The sequence below is a fragment of the Mustela nivalis genome (genome assembly GCF_964662115.1).
Source record: "Mustela nivalis genome assembly, chromosome: 1".
In the NCBI taxonomy this organism is placed as follows: Eukaryota; Metazoa; Chordata; class Mammalia; order Carnivora; family Mustelidae; genus Mustela; species Mustela nivalis.
Window position 1 is genome coordinate 73,809,350 of NC_139020.1, and position 23,776 is coordinate 73,833,125.

General features: G+C 34.0%; 1 protein-coding gene across 12 annotated transcripts in view; it reads right to left on the reverse strand.

Annotated features, from left to right (window-relative positions):
- HLTF (helicase like transcription factor) overlaps positions 1-23,776 on the reverse strand; it is a 54,587-nt gene that overhangs the window by 22,180 nt on the left and 8,631 nt on the right. For 6 of the 12 annotated variants that reach the window (XM_082749804.1, XM_082749805.1, XM_082749803.1 and 3 more), the window contains exons 3-14: positions 21,376-21,542; positions 19,767-19,900; positions 18,894-18,991; positions 17,169-17,243; positions 16,398-16,589; positions 13,868-13,963; positions 9,930-10,005; positions 8,811-8,901; positions 7,179-7,258; positions 7,051-7,092; positions 6,126-6,212; positions 3,817-3,914 (exon numbers count right to left, since the gene is read on the reverse strand). In XM_082749804.1, coding sequence (XP_082605930.1) covers positions 3,817-3,914; positions 6,126-6,212; positions 7,051-7,092; positions 7,179-7,258; positions 8,811-8,901; positions 9,930-10,005; positions 13,868-13,963; positions 16,398-16,589; positions 17,169-17,243; positions 18,894-18,991; positions 19,767-19,900; positions 21,376-21,542 — 1,236 coding nt within the window. Of the gene's footprint in view, positions 1-3,816; positions 3,915-6,125; positions 6,216-7,050; positions 7,093-7,178; positions 7,259-8,810; positions 8,902-9,929; positions 10,006-13,867; positions 13,964-16,397; positions 16,590-17,168; positions 17,244-18,893; positions 18,992-19,766; positions 19,901-21,375; positions 21,543-23,776 lie in introns of all 12 variants that reach the window. The other 6 variants (XM_082749813.1, XM_082749807.1, XM_082749811.1 and 3 more) reach the window with 1 other exon arrangement.

The window sequence follows — 23,776 nt, forward strand, 5'->3', positions numbered from 1 at the left end:
GAAAATAAATCCCAAGGAGGCTCTCTGCCAAGTGCGGAACTGATATGGCTCAATCCCAGAACCCCCAAAGATCATGACCTGATCAAAATCAAGAACTGGACAAAACAGACTAGGTCACCCAGGTGCCCCTACTAGGAAAAGTAAAATACTGGTCTGTAATACAATGGAGAGATGGACTTAACAAAGTTATCAGCAGATAGTACATGAAGCTACAGGAATGAGTAAGATTTTCTAAGAACATACATAATGAGAAAAGGAAGTTAGGGCAGAACCTACCGGAGCAGTATTTAAACTGTGGGCCTCTTTTTATTGGGGTAATTTAAAATATTGCAGCAAATAAAAAAATAAAAATAAAGCATATGTGGCAGACTTTTGAAATTTTTGAATCTTGTTAAGTAAATGAAATTTTTGAATCTTGTTAAGTAAAATTTTCCTGTTTCAAAAACCATACCACGCTTTAAGGTGGGGGTGGGCAGAAGAAGGCAAACTAAATAGAAACCATGGAAGAAAAAGAGTGGTCAGAAAATTGGGGAAGCAACAAAATTGGGTAGGGGAGGGGGAAAATAGCAAAGTTTAAGGATGGAATATGGTGTTGATTTTTTAACTTGTAATTTATGTTCATTCCCTTCTTTACACAAAGGTTTAAAGATGGCTTATAAAAATAAGACATAACAAAATGCTACAGAAAGAAAAATAAAAGAGCCCAGGAAAAGAAAAAGGGAGCTCACTCAACATGGTAACAATGAGATCCCTGAAGGCCTTCACAGTTTCTACCGAGGGTGGGAGCAAAAAACCAGACTATTAGGGTGGGCTGAAGAGAGAATAATAACTGAAATAGTAAAGGCAAAAATACTAAGAAAGAGGATAAAAGATGAAAGAGTAAAGGTGAAAACTTACAGAATTTTATTAAGAAATCTGGTGAAAAAGAGAAATAATTCAATATGAGAAAACTGAGTCAATGGGCTGCCTTGAAATGAAACAGAACAAATCTGTAGCAGGATTAGACCTAGAAAAAAATTAACTTTCTAGAGAAAAAGAATAATAGTATTGAGTTTCTAGTCACTGTGCTTCAGTTTGTGTGTGTGTGTATATGTGAATAAAATATGTGTTATTTCATTTTCTCTTGGGAAGATAACATGTCCAAATATCTAGAACAAGTATGTGCTAGAAGTGGGATTGGTATCTTACACCTTTAAATGGACTCTCCCCTATCTAAAGACAAAAAAAAAAAATGATAAGGTAGTTCTACCAGCTCACTAGGGTGCTATGACATTTATGACATTTATTTGGGGGCTAGAAAGAGAGTAGCTTATTGAAAGATTGCAAAATTCTAATTTTTTAAAAAGATTTTATTTGTTTACTTATAAATAAATAAAAGAAAGAGACAGTGTATGTATGCGCACATGAGCAGGGGGAGGGACAGAAGGAGAAGCAGACTCCCTGGCTTAGCAGGGAGCCTGACTCAGGGCCTGGTTTGGGACTCCAGGATCATGACCTGAGCCCATGGCAGACAGACGCTCAACCAACTGAGCCACCCAGGCACGCCACAAAATTCTAATTCTTGACCAGGAATCCAAACAAGCCCAACCATTCCTCATCCTTAAAAATCAGTTTTTTCTATAATCTCATTTAGGCAAGACTTTGCCAAGGAGTTTCCTTTTGAAGCTTCTATTATCTAAAATTTTGTTTTCCACATACAAAATTATAATGAAATACTGATGACCCATTTTTTTTTAAAGATTATATTTATTTATTTGAGAGAGAGACAGTGAGAGAGAACATGAGTGAGGAGAAGGTCAGAGAGAGAAGCAGACTCCCCGTGGAGCTGGGAGCCCAATGCGGGACTCGATCGCGGGACTCAATCCCGGGACTCCGGGATCATGACCTGAGCCGAAGGCAGTCGTCCAACCAACTGAGCCACCCAAGCCTCCCCTGATGACCCATTTTTAAAATACATATCCCCAAACCAAGCTCATAGTTCTACTGTTTATATCCCCATTAATACTTGCAAACCTCACCTTCAAACTGTCATTCTAGTACATAAGTATTGGCCTTCCCAAAATGCACTACATTTCTTAAGAGAATACTTCTGTTGGAATAAAAAAAAAAAAAAGACCGAAAAGACCAAGAAAGAACTAAACCGAGGAAAAATGACACACTAATCAGAGGTTAATTAAAAAAAAAATACACCAAAAACTTAAAAAGAACAAGACAAGAGTATGTAAGAGTCAAGAAGAAAGAAGCATAGAATCTGACAATTAGACAATAACTACTAATCTTTTCCAAAGCAATTTAGAGAAAAAGTGGCAGAAGCCAGATTCCAAGTTAAATAGTAAATAAAAGCACAAAGTGGAACTTAAACCCCAAAAGATAGGACAGCAAAGGAAAGGATAAGAGCAGCAACTTAAAAGTGAGATATAATCAAGAGGAAGTATTCAAAATTAAAAAAGATTCTAGAGCGCCTGGGTGGCTCAGTCGTTAAGCATCTGCTTCTGGTTCCGGTCATGATTCCAGGGGCCTGGGTATTGGGCTCCGTGCTTGGCGGGAAGCCTGCTTCTCCCTCTCTCATTCCCCCTGCTTATGTTCCCTCAGTGAATGAATGAATGAATGAATAAATTAATATATAAAAAACAAAAAAAATAAAAAAGATCCAAGTATGTTTCATGAAAAAGTCAGTGGGAAAAGACTAACCAGACAAGAAAAAATAACAGATAAAATGCAAAGGTGGGAAGAGATGGAATCCAATGTACAGACCTAAGGTAATGATCTTAAAAAGACTAGGACCTCTTCCATCTCTGAGATTAGAGGAGGAAAGGTCAGGAGAGATGCAACAACCTTGGACGTGGCAAGAATAGAAGTTCATGTCCAGCAGTCTTTCTGTTCACAATACTTCTAATAGAGCCATTATTTCATTTTAACATGCAGCTTGAAGCTCAGACTGGAAACCTAACCAAGCTGCTCCTTATAAATAATATATCAAGAGGTTCCATTCCAATGTAATATTTTAGAGTAGAAAAGCAATCTGGAAAGAAAAAAAAAAGTCTTCTGGTGGGTAGCCTTAAAAGCATAGGCTCTAGAATCAGTATGTTGGAGACTATATCCTAATTTTGTCATTTATTAGCTGGATGATCTTAAGCAAATTACTTAATTACTGTGTTTCAATTTGATCACCAGGAAAGTGAGAATAATGGTTGTGAGGACTAAATGAGAAAATCAATTAAAAGAACTTAGGGAAAAAACTGAGCTTAGTAAATGCTACAAGTTGTTATACACAGAAGTTAGTGTAGTTCTTAGAAAAGAGTTTTCAATAATTTGTAAATATAGCAACCTTAAAATTATGTATCTTTCCTACCTTGTGGGACAGAAATGGCAGAGGAAGAAGTACAAACCTAATCTTGATAATAATTAAAGATGTTTCCTTCTTGGGGCAACTGGGTGGTTCAGTGGGTTAAAGCCTCTGCCTTCAGCTCGGGTCATGATCTCACAGTCCTGGGATCAAGCCCCACATCAGGCTCTCTGCTCAGCAGGGAGCCTGCTTCCTCCCCTCTCTCTCTGCCTGCCTCGCTGCCTACTTGTGATCTCTGCCTGTCAAATAAATAAATAAAATCTTTAAAAAAAGATTTCCTTCTCTACTATAAATCTTCAAATAATTACTTTTATTCAGCAAATAAAACCCTAATTCACCTAACAATTATTTTAACTTAACGTGCTGATCAAGCTTATCTTTCCCAATGAATGACTCTAACAGAACACTTTTTACTATACATGACTAAAATATAAATTATGTCATATTTTTAAAAGGCTGTCAAGACTTACAATCCAGTTGCTTAACACAGAAAGTGGGCAGATGATCAGTGTTGTTCTTGATCTCTCTTCAACATCAGTTTTCTTTGAACCCTCCACTGCAGATGCTCCTGAAAAGAATGAATCAGTTGAAACAGTCTTTAGTTTTATTCTCATATATATGAAGTCAATAAAGAGATGACAATATATGCCTTCATGAAAAGAGAAAATAGGAAGAATTAAAATGAAGTAGATAGACTACTGTTTCCAGCCATGATGACATAATAGGAACTAGATTTTACCTTGTCAATTTATTATTTTTTACCTTGTCCCTTTAAACAACTAAAATCCAGACAGTGCTTACTTATAAGGGGAGGTAGAGAATTATGATTAAGAGTAAATACAAGGAAAAAGTTTGGAGTATCTCCTGATATGTATTTAAGTTATTCATTAAGATAGCATTTGTTTTATGCAGTTTTTGGAATCTGTACAGTCACAACCTCATGTAATTTCCTCCCACACTCTACTAGTGACAAACAGGATACAGCAAAAGTGGTGGTATACCACTTCTGAGATTAAGTTATAAAGGATGCAGTTTCTGTCTTGGGTGCTCTCTTCCTCTCTCTCTCTGCCCACTCCCTTTGGAGGAAACCAGCTGCCATGTTGCAAGAATACTCAGGCAGCCTATGAAAGGACACACTATAATTTTATTTTCCATTCCCCTACTGGACAGTATTACATTACTTCCAATATTTTTTTCTAAAGTAACACAGCAGTGAAAACTGCTTTTTCATGTGTCCTTCTACATATCTAGATGATATATCTATCTTCATTATATCTTGCCTAACTGCTCTCCATAGTAATTTACTCCCATCCACAGTGCATAAGAGTTCCTGTTGCTGTCCAATCTTGCCTATACACGGCACTGTGAGGTTTTTAAATGTTTGTAAATATAACAGGTGAAATGGTATCTCTGTTCCTTTAGTTTTATTTTTACAGTGACTGACTCTATCTGCACAGCTTTCCCTATGTTTACTGGTTCTTTACGTTTACTTTCCTTAGAATGTGCATTTTTATTCTTAGTGGCTATTCCCCTACTGGACTATCTTTTTCCAACTGATTTGCAGAGGTTTCTTTTACACATTCTAGATACTAATCCTCTGTTTAAGTTACACTTAACCAGAAATATCTTCTTCAGTCTTATCATTTTTCACCTTGTTTATGTTACACTTTGATGCATGATCATTTAAAATGTAGGAGAATTTTATCAATTTTTTATGACTTTTTGTGTCTTATTTAAGAAAGCACAATCATTTCTGTCTCCACTCACTGATTTTTGTTTCTATTCTGTTTTTCTTTCAGAAATGTGGTTACTTTTTTTTTTCACAGCTATGACTTTAAAGTTTTTCTCTTCTATTATAGTAGAAGTTATGTTATGAGCCTGCAAGAAAGAACTTTTTGAGATGAACTTAATTATATCTGAATTCTAATTTTACCTCAAAAAAAGAATTCCATGTTTCTTAAAATTTCTAAAATTAGGGTTAAGAGTATTCTATCTGAAATGCCTATATTTTCAATTCAATTAATTAATTCTCAGACCAAAAGTTAGCTCTTTTTTCATCATTCTGTGTTGGGCCAAATATCATCTCCTTAAACAGGACCCTTTCATCAACCACTATTTCACTATCCCCCTTTATTTTATTCACAATTCCCATTATTTAAAATTGTATATTCCCTTGTTTATGTTTTCCCATCATTAGTCATAAACTTCATGAAAATAGACTTCTGCATGGTATATCCCCAACATGTAAGATATAGGAGACTAAGTTAGAGATAAAATAACTAGACCCAGATTTCCTTAACCTTAGGGTTCAAACTCTTTCCTTCTCAAATATTTAGATTCTTATGCAATGTTTTCCTCTGAACTACAAAATACAGAATTATAATAAAGATGACTAACATTCATAAATGAAAAACAAATTCTACTCATACCAAGAACTGAGTCTTTATTATAATTTAAATAAATTCAAATAATTTAGCTTTTAAAGAGCCATCAATTGCTCTGGGCCTTCAGTAGAAGAAAACATTTCTGTTACTCAGATGATTTAAGGACCCCTTTTCCATCTATTTTTTACCTAACTAAAATAAGTAGAATTAGAAAAGGTACTAGGAGAACATATAAACATGCACTTCCAGGAAAAATGGAATTATCTTTTTCTTTTCTCTACTTTCTAAACTTCTTGTACATGTTCTCTTAACTGCTGTCATTAAAACATTTTAAAATTGAAAAACAAAGTTTTAAGTTGAAAAACAGAAGCTAAAAAACCATGAAATTTACTGACCCTTTTTCAACATTCTCCTTTTTGTTGTAGGGGTAGATGAAGTAAGTGCACATATAAACTCTGTATCTTCTTTAACCTTAGAAGATCCTGCTGAAATAAAACCACAGAATCATTAAGATATTTGGAAACTTATTCTCTCCTATGCTGAGGCACAGGTACCTCCTGAGAATAGAAAATAAAAATAACACTTTCATACTCCAAATCTTAAGAGTGTATATTATCCAAAGAAACCCAAAATATCTGGTGACCAAAATTGTTGACATAGCATATCATTCCTGCTCAACAAAGAAATGTAGTCACTTGTCATAAAGTGTTACTTCTCTTGAGGAAAAGATGTGAAAGCAGGAGCAACCATATACAAAGTGATTCAGCTTCCAGGTGGAAGGATATTTTCAAGGAAATGGATGTTTGATTTCTAATGATGAGGCTGCCAAATTTTCATATTATCAGCTGGTGGTAATGAGTAATTTTCCAAATATAATATAATTTCTCAACTAATTAGTAATACAGTATGATCTAGTTTACAAGAAAAGAAAGAGTTATGTTTAAAAGGTATAGGAAAAAGTAATGATACTCACTGGTTATTTTTACATCTATATGACAAAGTGAACAGTACTAACACCAAGAAGGAGCTCCCACCCAACTTTTATAATTAAAATTTATTCACATAAGGTTTTAGAGGAGTCATTTAATAAGTAGTAAAAATTACTTTGTTTAAAGTTAGTTTAAATATTTCTGCTAGATTTTAATTTGAAATTAATATTTCAATTTGCCTCATTTACCACCCTTGATAAGTGTAAATGGCAATCAAGTGTAAGACCTATTACCAAAGAATCCAAGATAGATAAATATAAACCTATGGAGTTTTACTTTAAGTAATCCTTAAGTGTAGATTATGGATACTGAGATTTATATATATATATACCTTTTACTCTTTTAGTCTCAGACTGTGGATTTTTCAGTTTCCCTACAACAAAATAAAACACAAAAAGAGTCACACTAGGAAATTAGAATGTAAGACACATTATCAAAATCAAATCCATTTCATACTACCTTTCATCTTCTGTGGCAATTCACTTATTTCATTTTCCTCTGAATCACTGCTTTCAGTGTGCTGGATAGCAGTTTTTCTTCTAAAATAGAAGTATACACAAATATTTTCAAACCAAAACAAAATGGGATATGAAAACATCGGTTTAATACATGCAGTATAAATGCTTCTGTGTTGCCTGTTTATCTTCTGAAAAAATTTCAAGGAAAATTTGACAAGTGTATGCAAAATCTGCTAAAAGCATTTTGCTTTTATATGCAGATGCATTTACTACACAAAATACAGTACCACTATTATTAAATTTGAAAAAGTCAATCATCCTAAAAATAATACTCATTTTTAATACTGAGCTTAATATTTGGCAATTCAAACAAAACAAAATATCTATATAAAAGTAGAACTAAAAAGTAACTCTTGTCAAAAGAAATACTTCTAATATAATGAAATGAGCAGCTAAGATGCAAAAATGCAATTCTCTTACAATGAAAAATTTTATGTATTTTGTGTAGAAACACTACATTACAGTGATTAAGCACCTAAAAATAATGGACTTTGGAGTCAGACTGTCTAGATACAAATTTCTATTCCCCTACTTATTTGCTATGTGACTTTAGGGAAGTCACTTAATATTCTTCTATGCCTGTTTCCTCATTTGCAAAACAGAAATAAAAATACAATTCACTTCATAAGATGTGGTACTATATGCAATGTCCCTAAAACAGTGCCTGTTGCACAGTAAACGTACATGTATTAACTATCCTATGTGTGTTAGTTATTACTTTTTCCTCCACGGCCTCATTACTATTTCCATGTCCTTTATATCTTATTTGGTGAATCTAACAGTGCTGTTCTCATGCTAGTGGTCAGTTCAGAGTTGTAAGATTTTAGATCTATATGAGAAACTGAGGAGTCCTGGATTTGTGCTCAGTTTAGACAGGTATTAATGACAGAAAACAATTAACAAAGCCCCAGTTTTGAGATCCTTACTGGACTAGCTAATACAGACTCAGTTTTGTGGTCCCACCTACAGATATTATGGCAGACAATATATAAAAAGCCAAGTATGTAGACCTACTTCTGAGGGTAAATGAAATTTATAAAGTTAACAGATTCAAGTTAAGATCAGAGGAGCATTATGTATTTTATTCAAATTCTCCCTCTAGTTTACATTAATATAATACTCTCCATAAAAAACCTCATCACGTCTTATTTCTAAAGGTGAAATGACAACTGCGATGAGCAAAGAGCGCTTCTATCAAATCATCTAATAGCGGTCTGTTTTCATCCCCTCAAAATATAAAGAAAACTCTTCTAAAATCAACAACAACAACAAAAAAAACCTTAGGAGCTAGATCTTAGTTCCTATGTGAAAGAAATAGAAAAAAGGTAGTAGAAAGATAAGTAATTATTAACTACCAATTCACTTATTTCATAGATTAGTATTACTTTTCTTCACCTATAAAATGAGAACACCTACCTGCCTAAGTCAGTGATTTTGGAAGTTTCAAGTAACAGAATGAATTTGAAAGAACTATATAACTGAGATAAATGGTTATATTTCTCTCCTATATCTAAGAAAATGGAGAAAGAGTTTAAACAAACATTACATACAATCAAACCATAGGAAAGTTTACCTTTTAGGGCGGGAGCTAGACAATTCTGACTTGGGATATTTATTCTTTCCCTTGACATCTGAAATACTGGGTTCTCCACTACATCTAGATCCTTTCATTTCAAAGAAAAGGACAAATATACAGAGTATTAGTAAATTGTCTTGACCACTAGCAGTATCTTTAAAACCTTGGTTTTCCAAATCAGTAGTTCAACTTTTTAAACATCTTCACTCTTGTTCTTTCAATCGGCCAGCTCCTCTTTCCACCCACTCACCACAAAGGTCTACACCATACTGGAACCTGTGCTTAGACTCTTAACTCCTCTGACTCCCAGATGATGATCTACTTCACTTCACAAAGAAAATTGAATGCTATCTTCTATAAACTGCTAATTTTCTTACATTTTATTCCCTCAATTATCTGTATTTTCCATCAACCTTACTTCCTCCTTTCCTTCTAATGTTAACTCACCTATCTATTCTCTTGATCCCTCTGCCCCCACAGAGGCCTACAAATCCTCTACATAGTACCCAAAATCTCTTCCTATCCATGGATTTCTTTCAATTGTGCCTTCATCTCCAACTATTTCTCCATTTCTATTTCAAACTTAGCAAAATACATAATAAATAACAACTGTTATTTCCAAGTCTTCACCTACTGATCTTAAAATGTTTTTGGTTTTGCTCCACTCTAACCAATCTTCAAAGATTAATTTTGTGAACTTATTGCTAAATCAGCTATGTAACTGCTAAATCCAGAGATCTCTTTTCAGTTCTCCTCTACTTCACAATTTGGCTCTTACCTATCTTTCTACCCTTATCTGCTATTGTCCGTGTACATTACAATTACCATAAATTTCTCTGAGGTCTCAGAACAAAATATGCCTTATGTTCCTATTGTTTTGTTTTTACTGCCCTTTCATGTAATTTCTTCTCAACCAAAATGTTCTCCTCAGCTTCTCTAACTGGTGTACAACCACCCAATTGCATCGTGACCTCCTTGATGAAATTTTTCCTACCAGTTCCCATGAGATTTTTAGAAGAGATCCTAAAATTTTTACATATTACAAAGCCAGAGCGCAATTACATCATCAGACTGGAAAAATGTAAATACAGGATCATGTTCAAAAGTAAACTTTACCTTTGATTAGTCCATCTGCCTTTTCACTGGTATTGCTTCCTCCAAGTTTCATAGATTGATCGTTAACATTACACTCCTGGATGAAAAGGCATATTTCTTACATAGCACTGCTGTCAGTTTTAAATAAACTTAAAATGTATCCTTTATATTGCTTTACTTTACATATTAAAGATTACTTAGATTGGTACTCCATTCTGGAGCAATGCGGGGAGGTGCATTAAGCAAAGAGGAAAAAATAAACAAATAGATTAAAAATGTTTTCACAGGTATCTCAAAAGAGAACTAGTTGGTCTTTACCTGTTCAAAAGGAATACAAATAGCAAAACTCAATTATAAATGGCATATAATTACTGTAAGAAACATTAAGCATGAAATGAAAATTTACTTTAGAATTAAAAGGAATTCTCAGACTACTAACTTTTAGCCAAGAGTCCCTACTCAGTAAATAACTTATCTTTAATGAGGCTGCCACTGCCATCTTTGGTCTCCAGAATTGCCAAGGTGGGTAGACACAAGAGTACAGGTTTCAGAGTACCTCCTATCATACTCTATTAGGGATTTTCTTGCCAACTCTGACTTTTTCTTTTTCCCTTCATGTATACGCCTTTGTTTCAAAATCTATCAGTGTACATATAGAATACATGAATACCAAAACTTCTGTAGAAGTAAAAATTTACAGTTCTTTGTAAAAATATTTTTACATGAGTCTGAAAGGGTAGAGTTCCTCTAATCTTTCTTTCATTCTATAGGTACAAATGACAAAGGCCAATTGGGGTGAATTTAATTCTTCCCATTAAAAAAGAAAGGCAGGTGATTAAGTCATATCAAGTAGAGACTAGGACTGGGGGGCAGCAGGAGTACAAAGTAATTTTTGCTGAGATTGGGATAAGAAAGGATAATTTTAGTATTAAAAAAATATAATTTGGGACGCCTGGGTGGCTCAGTTGGTTAAGCAGCTGCCTTTGGCTCAGGTCATGATCCCAGCGTCCTGGGATCGAGTCCCACATCAGGCTCCTTGCTCCGCAGGGAGCCTGCTCTCCCTCTGACTCTGCCTGCCACTCTGCCTGTGCTCGCTCTCACTCGCTCTCTCTCTCTCTGACAAGTAAATAAATAAAACCTTAGAAAAAAAAAGGAAAAAAAAATATATAATTTGAAACATCTTCTAAAATCCTACAAGTTTTACTAAAAATGTAGATGAAAAGATCCATCCCCTTCTAATGGTATGAGTCTAAATAAGCTGAAAATTTTAAATATAACATATCTAGAAATCATGTTAAATAGTTATTTTAAGTAATTTTTATTTGTATTTTTTCAGAGCTGAGGATATTTTAGTTTAATCAATATCAAATATTTACATTAAGACTGTATAGGCATTATAAAATTAACACAGTGCAGTCCAAAATTGCCATTTTTATCATAACAGTATTACACCTTTCTTTACTTTTTTCACAAGCTCGATAAATGATCTGATTTTTTTCTCCAAGTTTTCATTTAAATTCCAGTTAGTTAACAGTATATTAGTTTCAGGTGTAGAACTGAAGTGATTCATCACTTAATATACAATACCCAATATAAGAAACTGATACTAAAATTACTTTTCATCAAATGTTCTATGTACTCCTCTTTAATAATTAGTTCAACCATTTATTAAACAAATGAAAAAAAGAACCTAACAGTTTATCCAGAAATAAAGGATGCTCATTACTTTTTTTTTTTTTTAAAGATTGTATTTATTTAGGGGCGCCTGGGTGGCTAGTCATTAAGTTGTCTGCCTTCGGCCCAGGTCATGATCCCAGGGTCTTGTAATCGAGCCCCACAGCAGGCTCCCCGCTCAGCTGGAAGCCTGATTCTCCCTCTGCTTGTGTTCCCTCTTTCGCTGCATCTCTGTCAAATAAATAAATCAAATCTTCAAAAAAAAAAAAAAAAGATTTGATTTATTTATTTAAGAGAGAGAGCAATAGATCATAAGTAGGCAGAGAGGCAGGCAGAAAGAGGGGGGAAGCAGGCTCCCTGCTCAGCAGAGAGCCTGACAAGGGGCTCAATCCCAGGACCCTGAGATCATGACCTGGGTTGAAGGCAGAAGCTAAACCCACTGAGCCACCCAGGAGCCCCTCATTATTCTTTTATATGAAATGCTTTTGCTCAGCAAGTTTTTTCTACACAGAGTTCAAAATTAAGCCTTCTACAACATCCAAATCTATCAAGTCATATTACACTCCAAATTAATGGAACTTAAATCAATGACATTTCACTCTATAAGCTTGGACTAGCTAAATCTATTTAAAACTGTAATATTTTTGTTGCAATAAATTCTTGGAAATCACACGTTCAGCCTCAATTTCAATAAATTTGAAAAAGCAGAAACACTAACACCTTCCTCCTACATAACACCTTAAAGGCATGGCTGATTTTCGGGGTTGGGCGGGGGAGGCCTTATTGGTAATAGATAATTTTTTAAGCTAATAATTGCTACTGAAGCTGAAAGTTGTCTTGCGTGGTAGTGTTCTGTTTTAATAACAAAATGTAAGAAAAACAGGATATAAAGTACCAAAACTACTCATGGTAAGGAACTGAATCCCAGATATTTGACAATAGAGTTAAACTCCAACAAAAGTACAAAGTAGGAAATGCAACCAAGGTGCAGAAATTAATAATACAGACTCTGAATAAACAGTGGCAGGAAACTGATACACAGCCTCTTTGAAAACTAAAAAATTAGAAGAGCAGTAGTTAAAAAAAAAAGTCAAAAATTAAGTCAAAACACGTAAAAAAAATTTTAAAAAGAGGTATTTTATATATGCTTTTTGCTGTTATTCCCTACTTTAAGTTATTTGAATTTTAAGCTGAAAATGGAAAATAACTGTTTCATTCTAATAAAATTTATTTTTTCCATAAAACTAATTCATTTTTATTCTTAGAAACTGAGTGAAGTATGTTTATATGCGATATGTAAAAAAATATATAAAAATTAAGTATCAAGAAGGTCACCCATAATGTTATCATCACTAGGACATGATTGTCACTATGTATGACTACATTCAGACTCAATGCATACATAAATACACCTTTCTAAAATGAGACCCAGGGGACCTGGGGAGGTCAGTCAGTTAAGTGTCCACCTTTGGCTCAGATCATGACCCCAGAATCCTGGGACTGAGTCCTGCATCGGGTTCCCTGTTCAGCCAAGAGTCTGCTCCTCCCTCTCCCTCTGCTCCTTCCCTAATTCGTGCATGCTGTCTCGCTCTCTCTCGAATAAATAAATGAAATATTAAAAATAAATAAATAAAATGAGACTCAACTCTATTCACAAATTTGTCCCTGGCCTCTTTTTTTTCTTTTAACTAAGAAATATAAAAATAAGTGTTCTTCAAAAATAGGATTTTATAGTTACAAAATATTAAATTTTAAGGCTATATAATAATAGAACTTATTGGGAGGAGTTTCTTTTCTGCCTTAAATAATGCATAGAGGAAAAAGTCTGTACTTTTATCTCTGGAAAAAAATTGATTTCTGATGATTTACTTACTTCTTTATTTTTTAAACAAATTTACTTTTTTAAGTAGGCTCCATGCCCAGTGTGGAGCCCAACACAGGGCTTGTACTCACAACCCTGATGTCAAGATGTGGGCTAAAATCAAGAGTCAGATGCTTAACTGACAAAGCCACCCAAGCACCCCTCTGATAACTCCTTTACATAATTTCTCTGAAATGGCACTACTGAGTCACAGATTATAAGCGCTTTCAAGATTCTTGATATATATTACCCAATTACCCCCAAGAACACAGTACCCAACTTTCATTCTTACAGCAACACATAAGAGAGGCCATTCATCATTTCTCTAAAAACACTGGATATTATCAATTTTTTGGCAAATTATTTTTTAATGACAAAATTAAAATGAACCAGGGACTTCGGGAGAAAATACACTCAACTTTACCTTCTTCAGCTGACTTTTTTTAATTCTTTCAATAGGAAGAGGTTTGCCATCATGGAAGTTGGTAAGAATAACTGCAATGGCTGTCAGGGTTTTGCCCTTTAAAAATGTTTTTAAAAGACAAATGGTCAGATTCTGAAACCTAGTTAACCAGAGAACATTCCAAAACCAATTTTAAAATCAAACGGGTAAAATCATATAGCATTCAAGGTCACAGAAGCATACTATTGTATTAAATAATCTACGTATTAATAAAAAGTATTTTATTGATTAAGAAATGCTTTCCCACACTGTATTACTAAGAATTATTAAATGGTTTACTCTATAAAATACTATAAGCATCCCTGAGAAATGTCATTCTACTGAAAGACTGCTATTATAAGATGTTTAACCCTGAACTAATAACTTTATCATGAAACTAAAACTTTGCTTGCCAGGTAGTTCAGAGCTAATTAAATGATTATTAATTCCAGTATGCACATAAGGTAATTTTATTAAGTTTCATTTAAAGATCACTGTTAAGACTCAAAAGCTTTAACTTATCAACAAAGCATAAACGACATATTTCTTGTGCATTTTTTTTAAATAGAAGCATGTAACTTTTCATTACTTTCCATAGCTCAGTTTATAATTAGCAATACAGAAATAACTCTTTGGCAATTTTAAAATAGTTAAAGCAACAGTTTTCTAAAGTGTAGCCCACAGGTCCTAGAGTTTCCCAGGACCCTCTCGGCAGCATGTACAAATCTGTTTTCAAAATACTGCTAAGACCTTATTTGTGTTTTTATCTATAGTAATGCCACAAAAAGGAATTATGGACAAAACCACCGGTGCCTTAGCATGAAAACAAAGCAGCTGGCACTACATCATACTAGTGGTCATTGTATTCTTGGCTGCCACATACTCACATATCACACACAAAAAAATCTACTTATAAGAATATTCTCTGAGAATATTCTTGATGAAGCAGTACACATGACTTTTATTAAATTTTACCTCAAGTATATATGTAAATATTCTTAAATATAACAAGATGGGAAGAGCACATCAAAATACTCTTGTTCCACACCAAAATATGAGGGCTATCTAGAGAAAAATGACTTGTGAGACTGAGGTTATAAGCTCAACTAGCACCATGCATCACTATTTTTACTTAAAAGAATGACCAACAATCAGTTATTCATGACTGAGTGGCAGACGTTTTTAAAAAATTAACAAAGTACAGCTATTTCAAGGGAAAATAAGTGACAGATTTGTTGTAAGTGACAAAATCTGAACCTTCAAGCAAAAATTAAAATGTTGGAAAACTTGTATCTGGGGGTGCCTGGGTGGCTCACTGGGTTAAAACTTGTATGTGACACCATGAGCACAGCAGCTTCCCAAAATGTAAATGCCTTTCTAATAAGATTAGCAGTACTATCAAAGAATATAAATTTTTGATACTATATAATGAAATGTTATCAACATCTGGCAGATCTGTGTAACTCAATGAACCAGTATTTTCCAAATAAGCAATGACTTATGTTATAAAATCATGCATAAGCGCAATATTCATTCATTGTGCAAGCTACACCAATGGATTTTAATGCAAGAGAGTACGAAAAGCTCACTCATACCATTTTTAAGTTCCATGTTGTAACTGTTATCCTTTAATAAACTAATCCTTGCTTAATTCTGTTGTACCAAAGAATTACACACAGTTATCTAAAAAGACTATTAAGATATTCCTTAGGTTTCCCAACTACATATCTGTGTGAGAACTAATCCTTATGTACCTATATCAAAGCACCTTATCAACAGAATGAATGAAAAAGCAGTTATGAGGACTCAGAATTCATCTCTTGGGCCAAACATTAAAGAAATTTGCAAAAATGTAAAACAATGCCAGTCTTATCTAAATTATTTTTGTTTTGGAATAGTCCCTTTTCATTTAAAAATATGCTATATATGTTAATAAGTAATGAGTTTATTGTTTTTAAATTACTAACTTCAAAATTTTTACTTTAATAATTAATACTATTAATATTGATATAACCCGCAAATATAAAAAGCCCTTTGGGACTGTCAAAATTTTTTTTAAGAATGTAATGGTTATTGAGACCAAAAAGTATTAAAACTGCTCATGTAAGGAATCACAAATATATATTTAATACTCTATATATCATAATACTGTGAGAGAATACAAACAATTCCATATAACATTGTTGTCTTTCCCTCCCTTTTGTAAAGATCCATGAAAGATAAGCTACCTCGAATTTCCAAAGAAAACTGAAAGTACATTCATACATTATTGTATGAATATTGTATTGTAATACAATATTATATTAATTGTACCTTAACAAAATAAACCAAAACAAACAAATAAGTATAACCTCATTTTAAGTTAAAGACATAGAGAAAATTATTCTATACTGAAAGTGAAATCTAGTCCCATACTGGCACCAACATATTCTTATCTACTTCAAAATTACCTTCTATAAAATCTTAATTACAAAATAAAATTTTATGAACTCAAGAAAAAAAAAATAATTACCAAACCCATATCATCAGCTAAAATTCCTCCATGAACGTTTTCTGGTCGGTCCTTCTCAGAAAAATTTGTTATTGTGTTATAGTATAAGTCATTTCGTTGTTCCCAAAATGGCGGAAGGTCTTTACTGTTTTCCCGTGAAACCATCCAAGCTAGAGCTTGTTTTTGATGTGGAAGCAATGGTGTTTCAACAGCCTATAAATAAAAGGAAGGTCTTAAATAGAAATAAAACCTGTCTTTTTCTCCATGCAGATTCTGGAAAACACTTGATCTTGTACTAAAAACTACACAGATTAAGATCGTATTTAAAAATTCCAAATAGTTCTAAATAAAAAGTATTGGGGGGTGCCTGAGTGGCCCAGAAGAAATCAGGCCAAATCAAAAAAGAGAGGTAACCTGGGGTCTACACACCATACAAAGGCTCAAGCCCTACAAGCAGGTAAAATATGGTAACTACAATTACAAGACAAAAAGGTTAACAGAGATAGGTAGAGACAAAAAAAAAAAAAAAAAACCCTGATGTATTTGTAGACTGATTTGAGAGGGTTAAGTGTCTGACTCTTGATTTCAACTCAGGTCAGGATCTTGGTGTCATGGGATTGAATCCCACTTCAGGCTCCACACTCAGAGTCTTCTTGAGATTCTCTGTCTCCCTCTGCCTCTTCTCTCTATCTCACATAAGCATGCTCTCTCCCTTTCTAAATAAAGTATTTTTAAAAGTTAAATAAATACATATATATATACATAAATAAGTAGAAAATATTGGTTTAGTACCTCAGCTGGTTCCATTTCATGAGTTTTATCATCTTCTTTTAAATCTTCAAACAATTTGTCAAATTCTGTTTTAAGCTACAACAAATAGGAACAAGAAACATCATGAAACAAACCAATTAAAATAATTTCACTTAATTCAGGGCTTTCAAATCATTTAATTAACTAAAAGATATGAATACCAAAAGGTACCTAACACATTTTTTGAGTTGCTACATTGAAGGCAGAATGAATAAATGCTTTAGGTTTACTAGGAACTGTGTTACAATCAAAAGAATATACATGAGAGGCACCTGGGTGACTCAGTGGGTTAAGCATCCACCTTCAGCTCAGGTCATGATCTCAGGGTGTTGGGATCGAGTCCCGCATCCGGCTCTCTGCTCAGCGGGGAGCCTGTTTCTCCCTCCCTCTCTCTGACTGCCTCTGCCTACTTGTGATTTCTATCTGTCAAATAAGTAAATAAAATCTTTAAAAAAAAAAAAAAAAAAAGAATACGAATGAGATAAATCTAAGGTTTGTCACAGCTCTGTCACAAATCTGTACATAACACTGGGCAAGAGATTTAACCCTTATTGCCTATATCTCACTCTTATAAAATGAAAGGGATAATTTAGATTTAGAGTGTCTCTAAGGTTCCTTCTGCCATTGCAATTCTGTGATTCTATTAATTGTATTCAAAACATTCTGTCAGATCCTACCAGGTACATTTATTTGACTTTTTTCCCAAGTTAATGTCCCTTCATTTACTATTACTACAAACAACTTGCTATGTGCTGCAAAATATTAATAGATGATTTTTATCTTATGCTAATTTAGTTGGTTCTTTAAACTGATCTAATCTAATTCTGTAACAACATGTGTTATAATTACTTTTATAAATAAGCACATGACTACAAAGCAGTAGCCCAGAAGAAATCAGGCCAAGTCAAAAAAGTTAGAGGTAACCTGGGGTTTACCCACCAGACACAGGCTCAAGCCCTACCAACAACAAGCAGGTAAACTATGATAACTACAATTACAAGACAAAAAGGCTAACAGAGATAGGTAGAGACAAACAAAACAAAAACTGATGTATTTATAGACTGATCTCCATTAATTTATTATATATTCTTTTTTCCCAAATTAACTTAGCCTAATAGTATCTTAGATTACAAATTAGACAAAGTAAGTACTACACTAATGTCTACGATTTAGAATTTTTTTTGCATCCCATTTGCAAACTTACTGAAACAAGTTTCAAGCTTAAATTTTTTAAAATATTTAAACATTTAAAAAAATCCAAATAATATAAAAACATCAAAACATACTAAAACATCCCATGCATATACAACAATGCATGCGTTTTAATATATGTACAAATGTGTATGCATTCCTTATCACTGCTTTCTTTTCACATAAAAGTTTTTAACATAGGCACGCCTGGGTGGCTTAGTTGGTTAAGCATCTGCCTTTAGCTCAGGTCATTATCTGAGGGTCTTGGGATCCTGCTCAACAGGGAGTCTGCTTCTCTCTCCCTTCTGCCCTTCCCACCTGCTTATGCTTACCCTCACTTGCTCTCTCAAATAAAGTCTTAAAAAAGTTTTTAATATATATTCTATAACATGTTTCATAACTTAACATACCCGAAGATCACATATACTAGCACATACATATTTATCTTATTTTTTAAAACACTATCTTCAACATTTAAAATTCACTTTTAGATTATAAAATAAAAAAGCAGCATACCTGCTCAGTTGTCATCTGTACTGCAGCATGAACTGGCATACTATAGCTTGGTCCAGCTCTTCCAGAGCCCCAACTACTTTCTAAACTGAATCCTAAAGCTGTAATTTACAAAATGAAAAGAATAAAATCATCAAATGAATTATCTTTTAGTGACTTTTAGAACTTATGTTTGAAATATATTTAAAAGATTTTTTAAAAAACTAAAAGTCGGGGCGCCTGGGTAGCTCAGTGGGTTAAAGCCTCTGCCTTCCACTCAGGTCGTGATCCCGGGGTCCTGAGACCAAGCCCCGTGTTGGGCTCTCTGTTTGGCGGGGAGCCTGCTTCCCTTCCTTTCTCTGCCTGCCTCTCTGCCTACTTGTGATCTCTCTCTCTGTCAAATAAATGAATAAAATCTTAAAAAAAAAAAAAAACCTAAAAGTCATTAAAAAATACATTGTTAAAATAATTTCACATTTTTGAACAAACTCTTGCCAAATAAATATTAGTTCTTCATTTCCTATTGGGAGATTCTTTTTGTCTTTTTCAAAGATGAAGTTTAAAATCAGTGATTTCCAGATGTTATCATTGAGGAAACCTAGGGAAAGGAATACAGAACCTCTTTGTACATAGTCTGTGTTGTGTGTGCATGTTCACACACACACATACACATGCGCGCGCGTGCGCCCCTTCCTATGAAGCTATAATAATTTCAAAATAAAGAGGAAAAAAAATCAGGTATTTCCTTAAAACAATTTCTGAGTTACAACTCAGAGCCTTCAACACACAAATCAGTTTAGCCAAACAAACTCAAATTATTTCTCAAGAGAAGAAATGTTTTACAATTCCTACATCTTACAATAGCAAAAAAAATAGGAGCTTAAACTCTAAACCTACTTTTTGGTGCAGGACCCAATTTAAATCCATGCTTCTTCAACTGATCTAAAACCGCTTTTCTATGTTCTTCTTTTCCCCAAAAAGTCATATGGAGAGGCATGGTAAAGGCATTGTTTGCACCAAAAGGAACGACCCTATTATATTTAAGAGAAAAAAAAAAAAGAAGAGACAAAATTAGAAATGTTTTATTTTTTACTTCCATTAAGAATGTGACTATTAAATACTATAAGCATCTCATTCAAATTTTGCAAGGAAGTGAAATAAGAAGGAACTATATGGGCAAACTAGAAAGACAGAAGTAGTACAGAAACAGTATCAACAACCATCACTTTCTGTTCCTCTGTTTTTGAAACAGAAAGAAGAAACTGAAAGATAGAATAAAGCAGGGTAACCTATAATTGAGATTGTAAGATAGGTACAATAGTAAGTTTAATTGGGGTAGAGCTTTCACTAACAGAACCACTGAGGGTAGCAACCAATTCTGGGAGAATGGGAAATAATTTGCAAGAACTACATCTGACCCTTAACAACATGGGGGCACTGACCCCCTATGCAGTCAAAAATCCACATATAACCTTTGACACCCTAAAATCTTAACTACTAATAGCCTATTGTAAGCCTTACCAATACCATAGTTAATACATATTTTGTAGGTTATATGCATGAGAGACTGTTTTCTTAAAGTAAGCTAAAGAAAACATTCACAAAATCATAAAGAAGACAGAATACGTTCACAGTACTATACCGCATTTATTTTTTAAAAATCTGCATTTAAGTGGACCCATACGGGTCAAACCCATATTGTACAAGGGTCAACTGCATTTTTGACCCAGGATTCACTAAAAATTTATTCTCAATATCCAAAAAATTTAATGAATTGAGAATGGAGAAAACAAGTGAGAAGACATTACTCAGTATTTATCATCCAACATCACCTTTTCATATTCTAAACATTCCATACTTAAAGTTGAGCTCACAGACTAAATGCCTAGAAGAGAAAAAAAGGTAACCAAGGAGACTGGGAGTTTTAAAAAAGGAAGGGGTGGTAGAACTGGGAGCGTATAGGCCTTGCCTAAAGTAGCAGCTGCTACTCTGTTCCAGTCAACTGATATCCTGTGAAAATGAAGGTCAGATCTTCCATTTGTCAAGATAAATCTATATAAATAATTTTTACATTAGGTAAAAAATAAACTTGTATAAAATGCAGAATATCCAGATATTTGAATATTAGAAATGAATGAAAAATTACAAAACACTATGTAGGCAAAATGAAACCCACTTACATATGATCACAGGCTACGAGTTTACAACCTCTGATTTAAACACGTTTAAACTCCCAAATCGATGCACTAAAAAGTTTGGACACATGGTGTGGACCTCCTAATATTTGAGCCAAAGTCTACTATTCTCCGTGGTAATAATTTAGTAGAAAAGGGAATAGTTGTTTCATGGATGGGGTAGTAGAGGCAGATAGGAAAAGAATTAACACATTTATTAACACACAATAAAGGCATAGTGATAAAAGTTGTAAGGGCAACTATATAGCCTCTTAACAAATTCAAAGATCACAACTTCTAATTATTAAAACTAAACTCTGAAAATACATTACCCTTCAATCTGTGCCAATTTGTTGTCCATGATATAGGCCAATGCAGCTGCAAGATCTTTCTTTAAATGGCCAACCTGATTTCCATTTACATTGTTTACTTTAATTGCATTCTTATCATAGGGATTATTGGGCTCTCGTTGTAATGCAACCATTTCATTATTATTAACCTAATAATAAACAGATAATATTATAAATAATAAACGCAATAGGAACTTTCTTCATTAAACTTTTCTGGGCTTCCCATTTATTTTTTAATACTTAATAATAGCATATAAAAATGTATATTTTATTAGGCTTATATTGTATATTAACATAAAAATATATTTTATAATATTTTTATAGTATTCTTTTAAACTTACATTCACTGGAAAGTTAAAAGATCCTTGATATCGGCATGATACACTCAAAACAAAATAAGAGTCACACTAACATTTTTCAACATCATAACTTCCGAAAACAGGTGATCTTTATTGAGTGCTTATCATATGCTATTGTTCTAAGTATATTACATAGAATTAGAATTTACATCCAAGCAAGCTGGTTCCTAAGTGTGATTTCTCCAGACTCTAAAAAGGGAAAAAGTTATTAATTCTAAGTCAGAATGGAACAAAATTAAGAAAATATATCCAACCTTCAACTCATGCCATTCTGATTCTACCAGATTAGAAATTGCCTGAAGGTGACATCACTGAAAACAGAAGAGTTAAGGACTTTTGAAAATTCTCTCTTCCATAATGGCAATGAAAAAAATGGCAGAAATTTTCAGAATCAACTTTTCCAGACATCTAGAAAACCAACCAAAGGACTGCAGAAACCTGAAGGGTGTTAACTGGAGAAAAACAGCTAAACATCAGTGTTCTAGTCCCTCTCCAGCTCTCAGCTGCATGATAGCCTTTAAAAATAACTTGCTAAAAGTCTTGGTGCAGTCTAGCAGTCACCAAAGGGAGTGCAATGAAACAGAATCTTTCACAGATTCATTCCCAAAGAATTGTTATTATTTGACCTGTATGATGGTTCTCCAGAAGATCTCCACGTGCAAAGTGATTTCTATTTGATCTCTGAGTGCATCCAATACAAAAAAACCTTCTTCCTTGGGTGGGTATTTATCAGAAACAATTTTAAAGGCAGTGGGTAATAGATGGGGCAAACAATACAATAACCGAGAAGATTAAAAGGAAAGCTGGGGACTAAGATGTCCATCTTTGAATGGCTTTGAAAAGCTCCAATGGCTTTGAAAAGCTCCAATACATTTCTGGGAATGTACAAGGCCATATTCAAGCAGAGGGCTGTATGCAAGCCTGGGGCTGTGCATATGATCAGGGATAGACTTCCTAAGCTCACACCTCTGACTACACTTGCGGCTCTGAACAAGCAGGACATGAATGTTAAGGAAGCGCTGTCAACTGAAGAGTGCCCCAAATGCATATAGATCCCCTCATTTAGTAAAGACTGAAAGACTGGTATAATTATAAGCTGACTACTAAGTTAACCAAATGCAGACATCAGTAGATTTTACATGGTTAATTCAGGAAAATCATTAAACAAGCAACAATTAGCAAAATCAGCAATAACAAACAACCCTGGAGACAGAGAAGAATATCTAATTTTTACTGTTGCCACATTATTTAAAATGTCTCCTTTTCAACGACAACAACAACAACAAAAGACATGCAAAGAAATGAGAAGGTATAGTTCACTGATAAGAAAAAAGCTATCAGGGGCGCCTGGGTGGCTCAGTGGGTTAAAGTCTCTGCCTTTGGCTCAAGTCATGACCCCAGGGTCCTGGGATCGAGCCTCATGTCGGGCTCTCTGCTCTGCAGGGAGCCTGCTTCCTCCTCCTCTCTCTCCCTGCCTGCCTCTCTGCCTACTTGTGATCTCTGTCAAATAAATAAATAAAATCTTAAAAAAAAAAAAAAAAAAAGCTATCAACTGCCCGTGAGGAAGCAAAGATGTTTGACCTACTAGGAAAAAAATTTAAAGTTATGTTCAAAAACCTAAAGCAAACCATGTCTAAAAAACTAAAGGAACGCACAAAAACTATGTCTCACCAAATACAAAGTCTATTGTCAAAAAGTGAAGTAAAAAAAAAAATTTTTTTCACTAGAAAGGCTCAATAGCAGATATGCGGAGGCAGAAATATTAATGAAGTTGAAGACAGGTCAATTAGATAGTCTAAGAATGGTTAAAGAGTCTGAGAAATAGAAAGACAAAAGATGGAGAAACATGAACAGGCCTTAGAGATCTGTGGGACAATAGCAACCGTATCTAAGATACACACCAGTCTCAGAAGGAGAGGAGAAAAGGGTAGAGAGGATATTTGAAGAAATAATACCTGAAAACTCCCCAAATTTGATGAAAAACGTTAATCTACATATCTTAGAAAGTCAACAAACTCCAAATA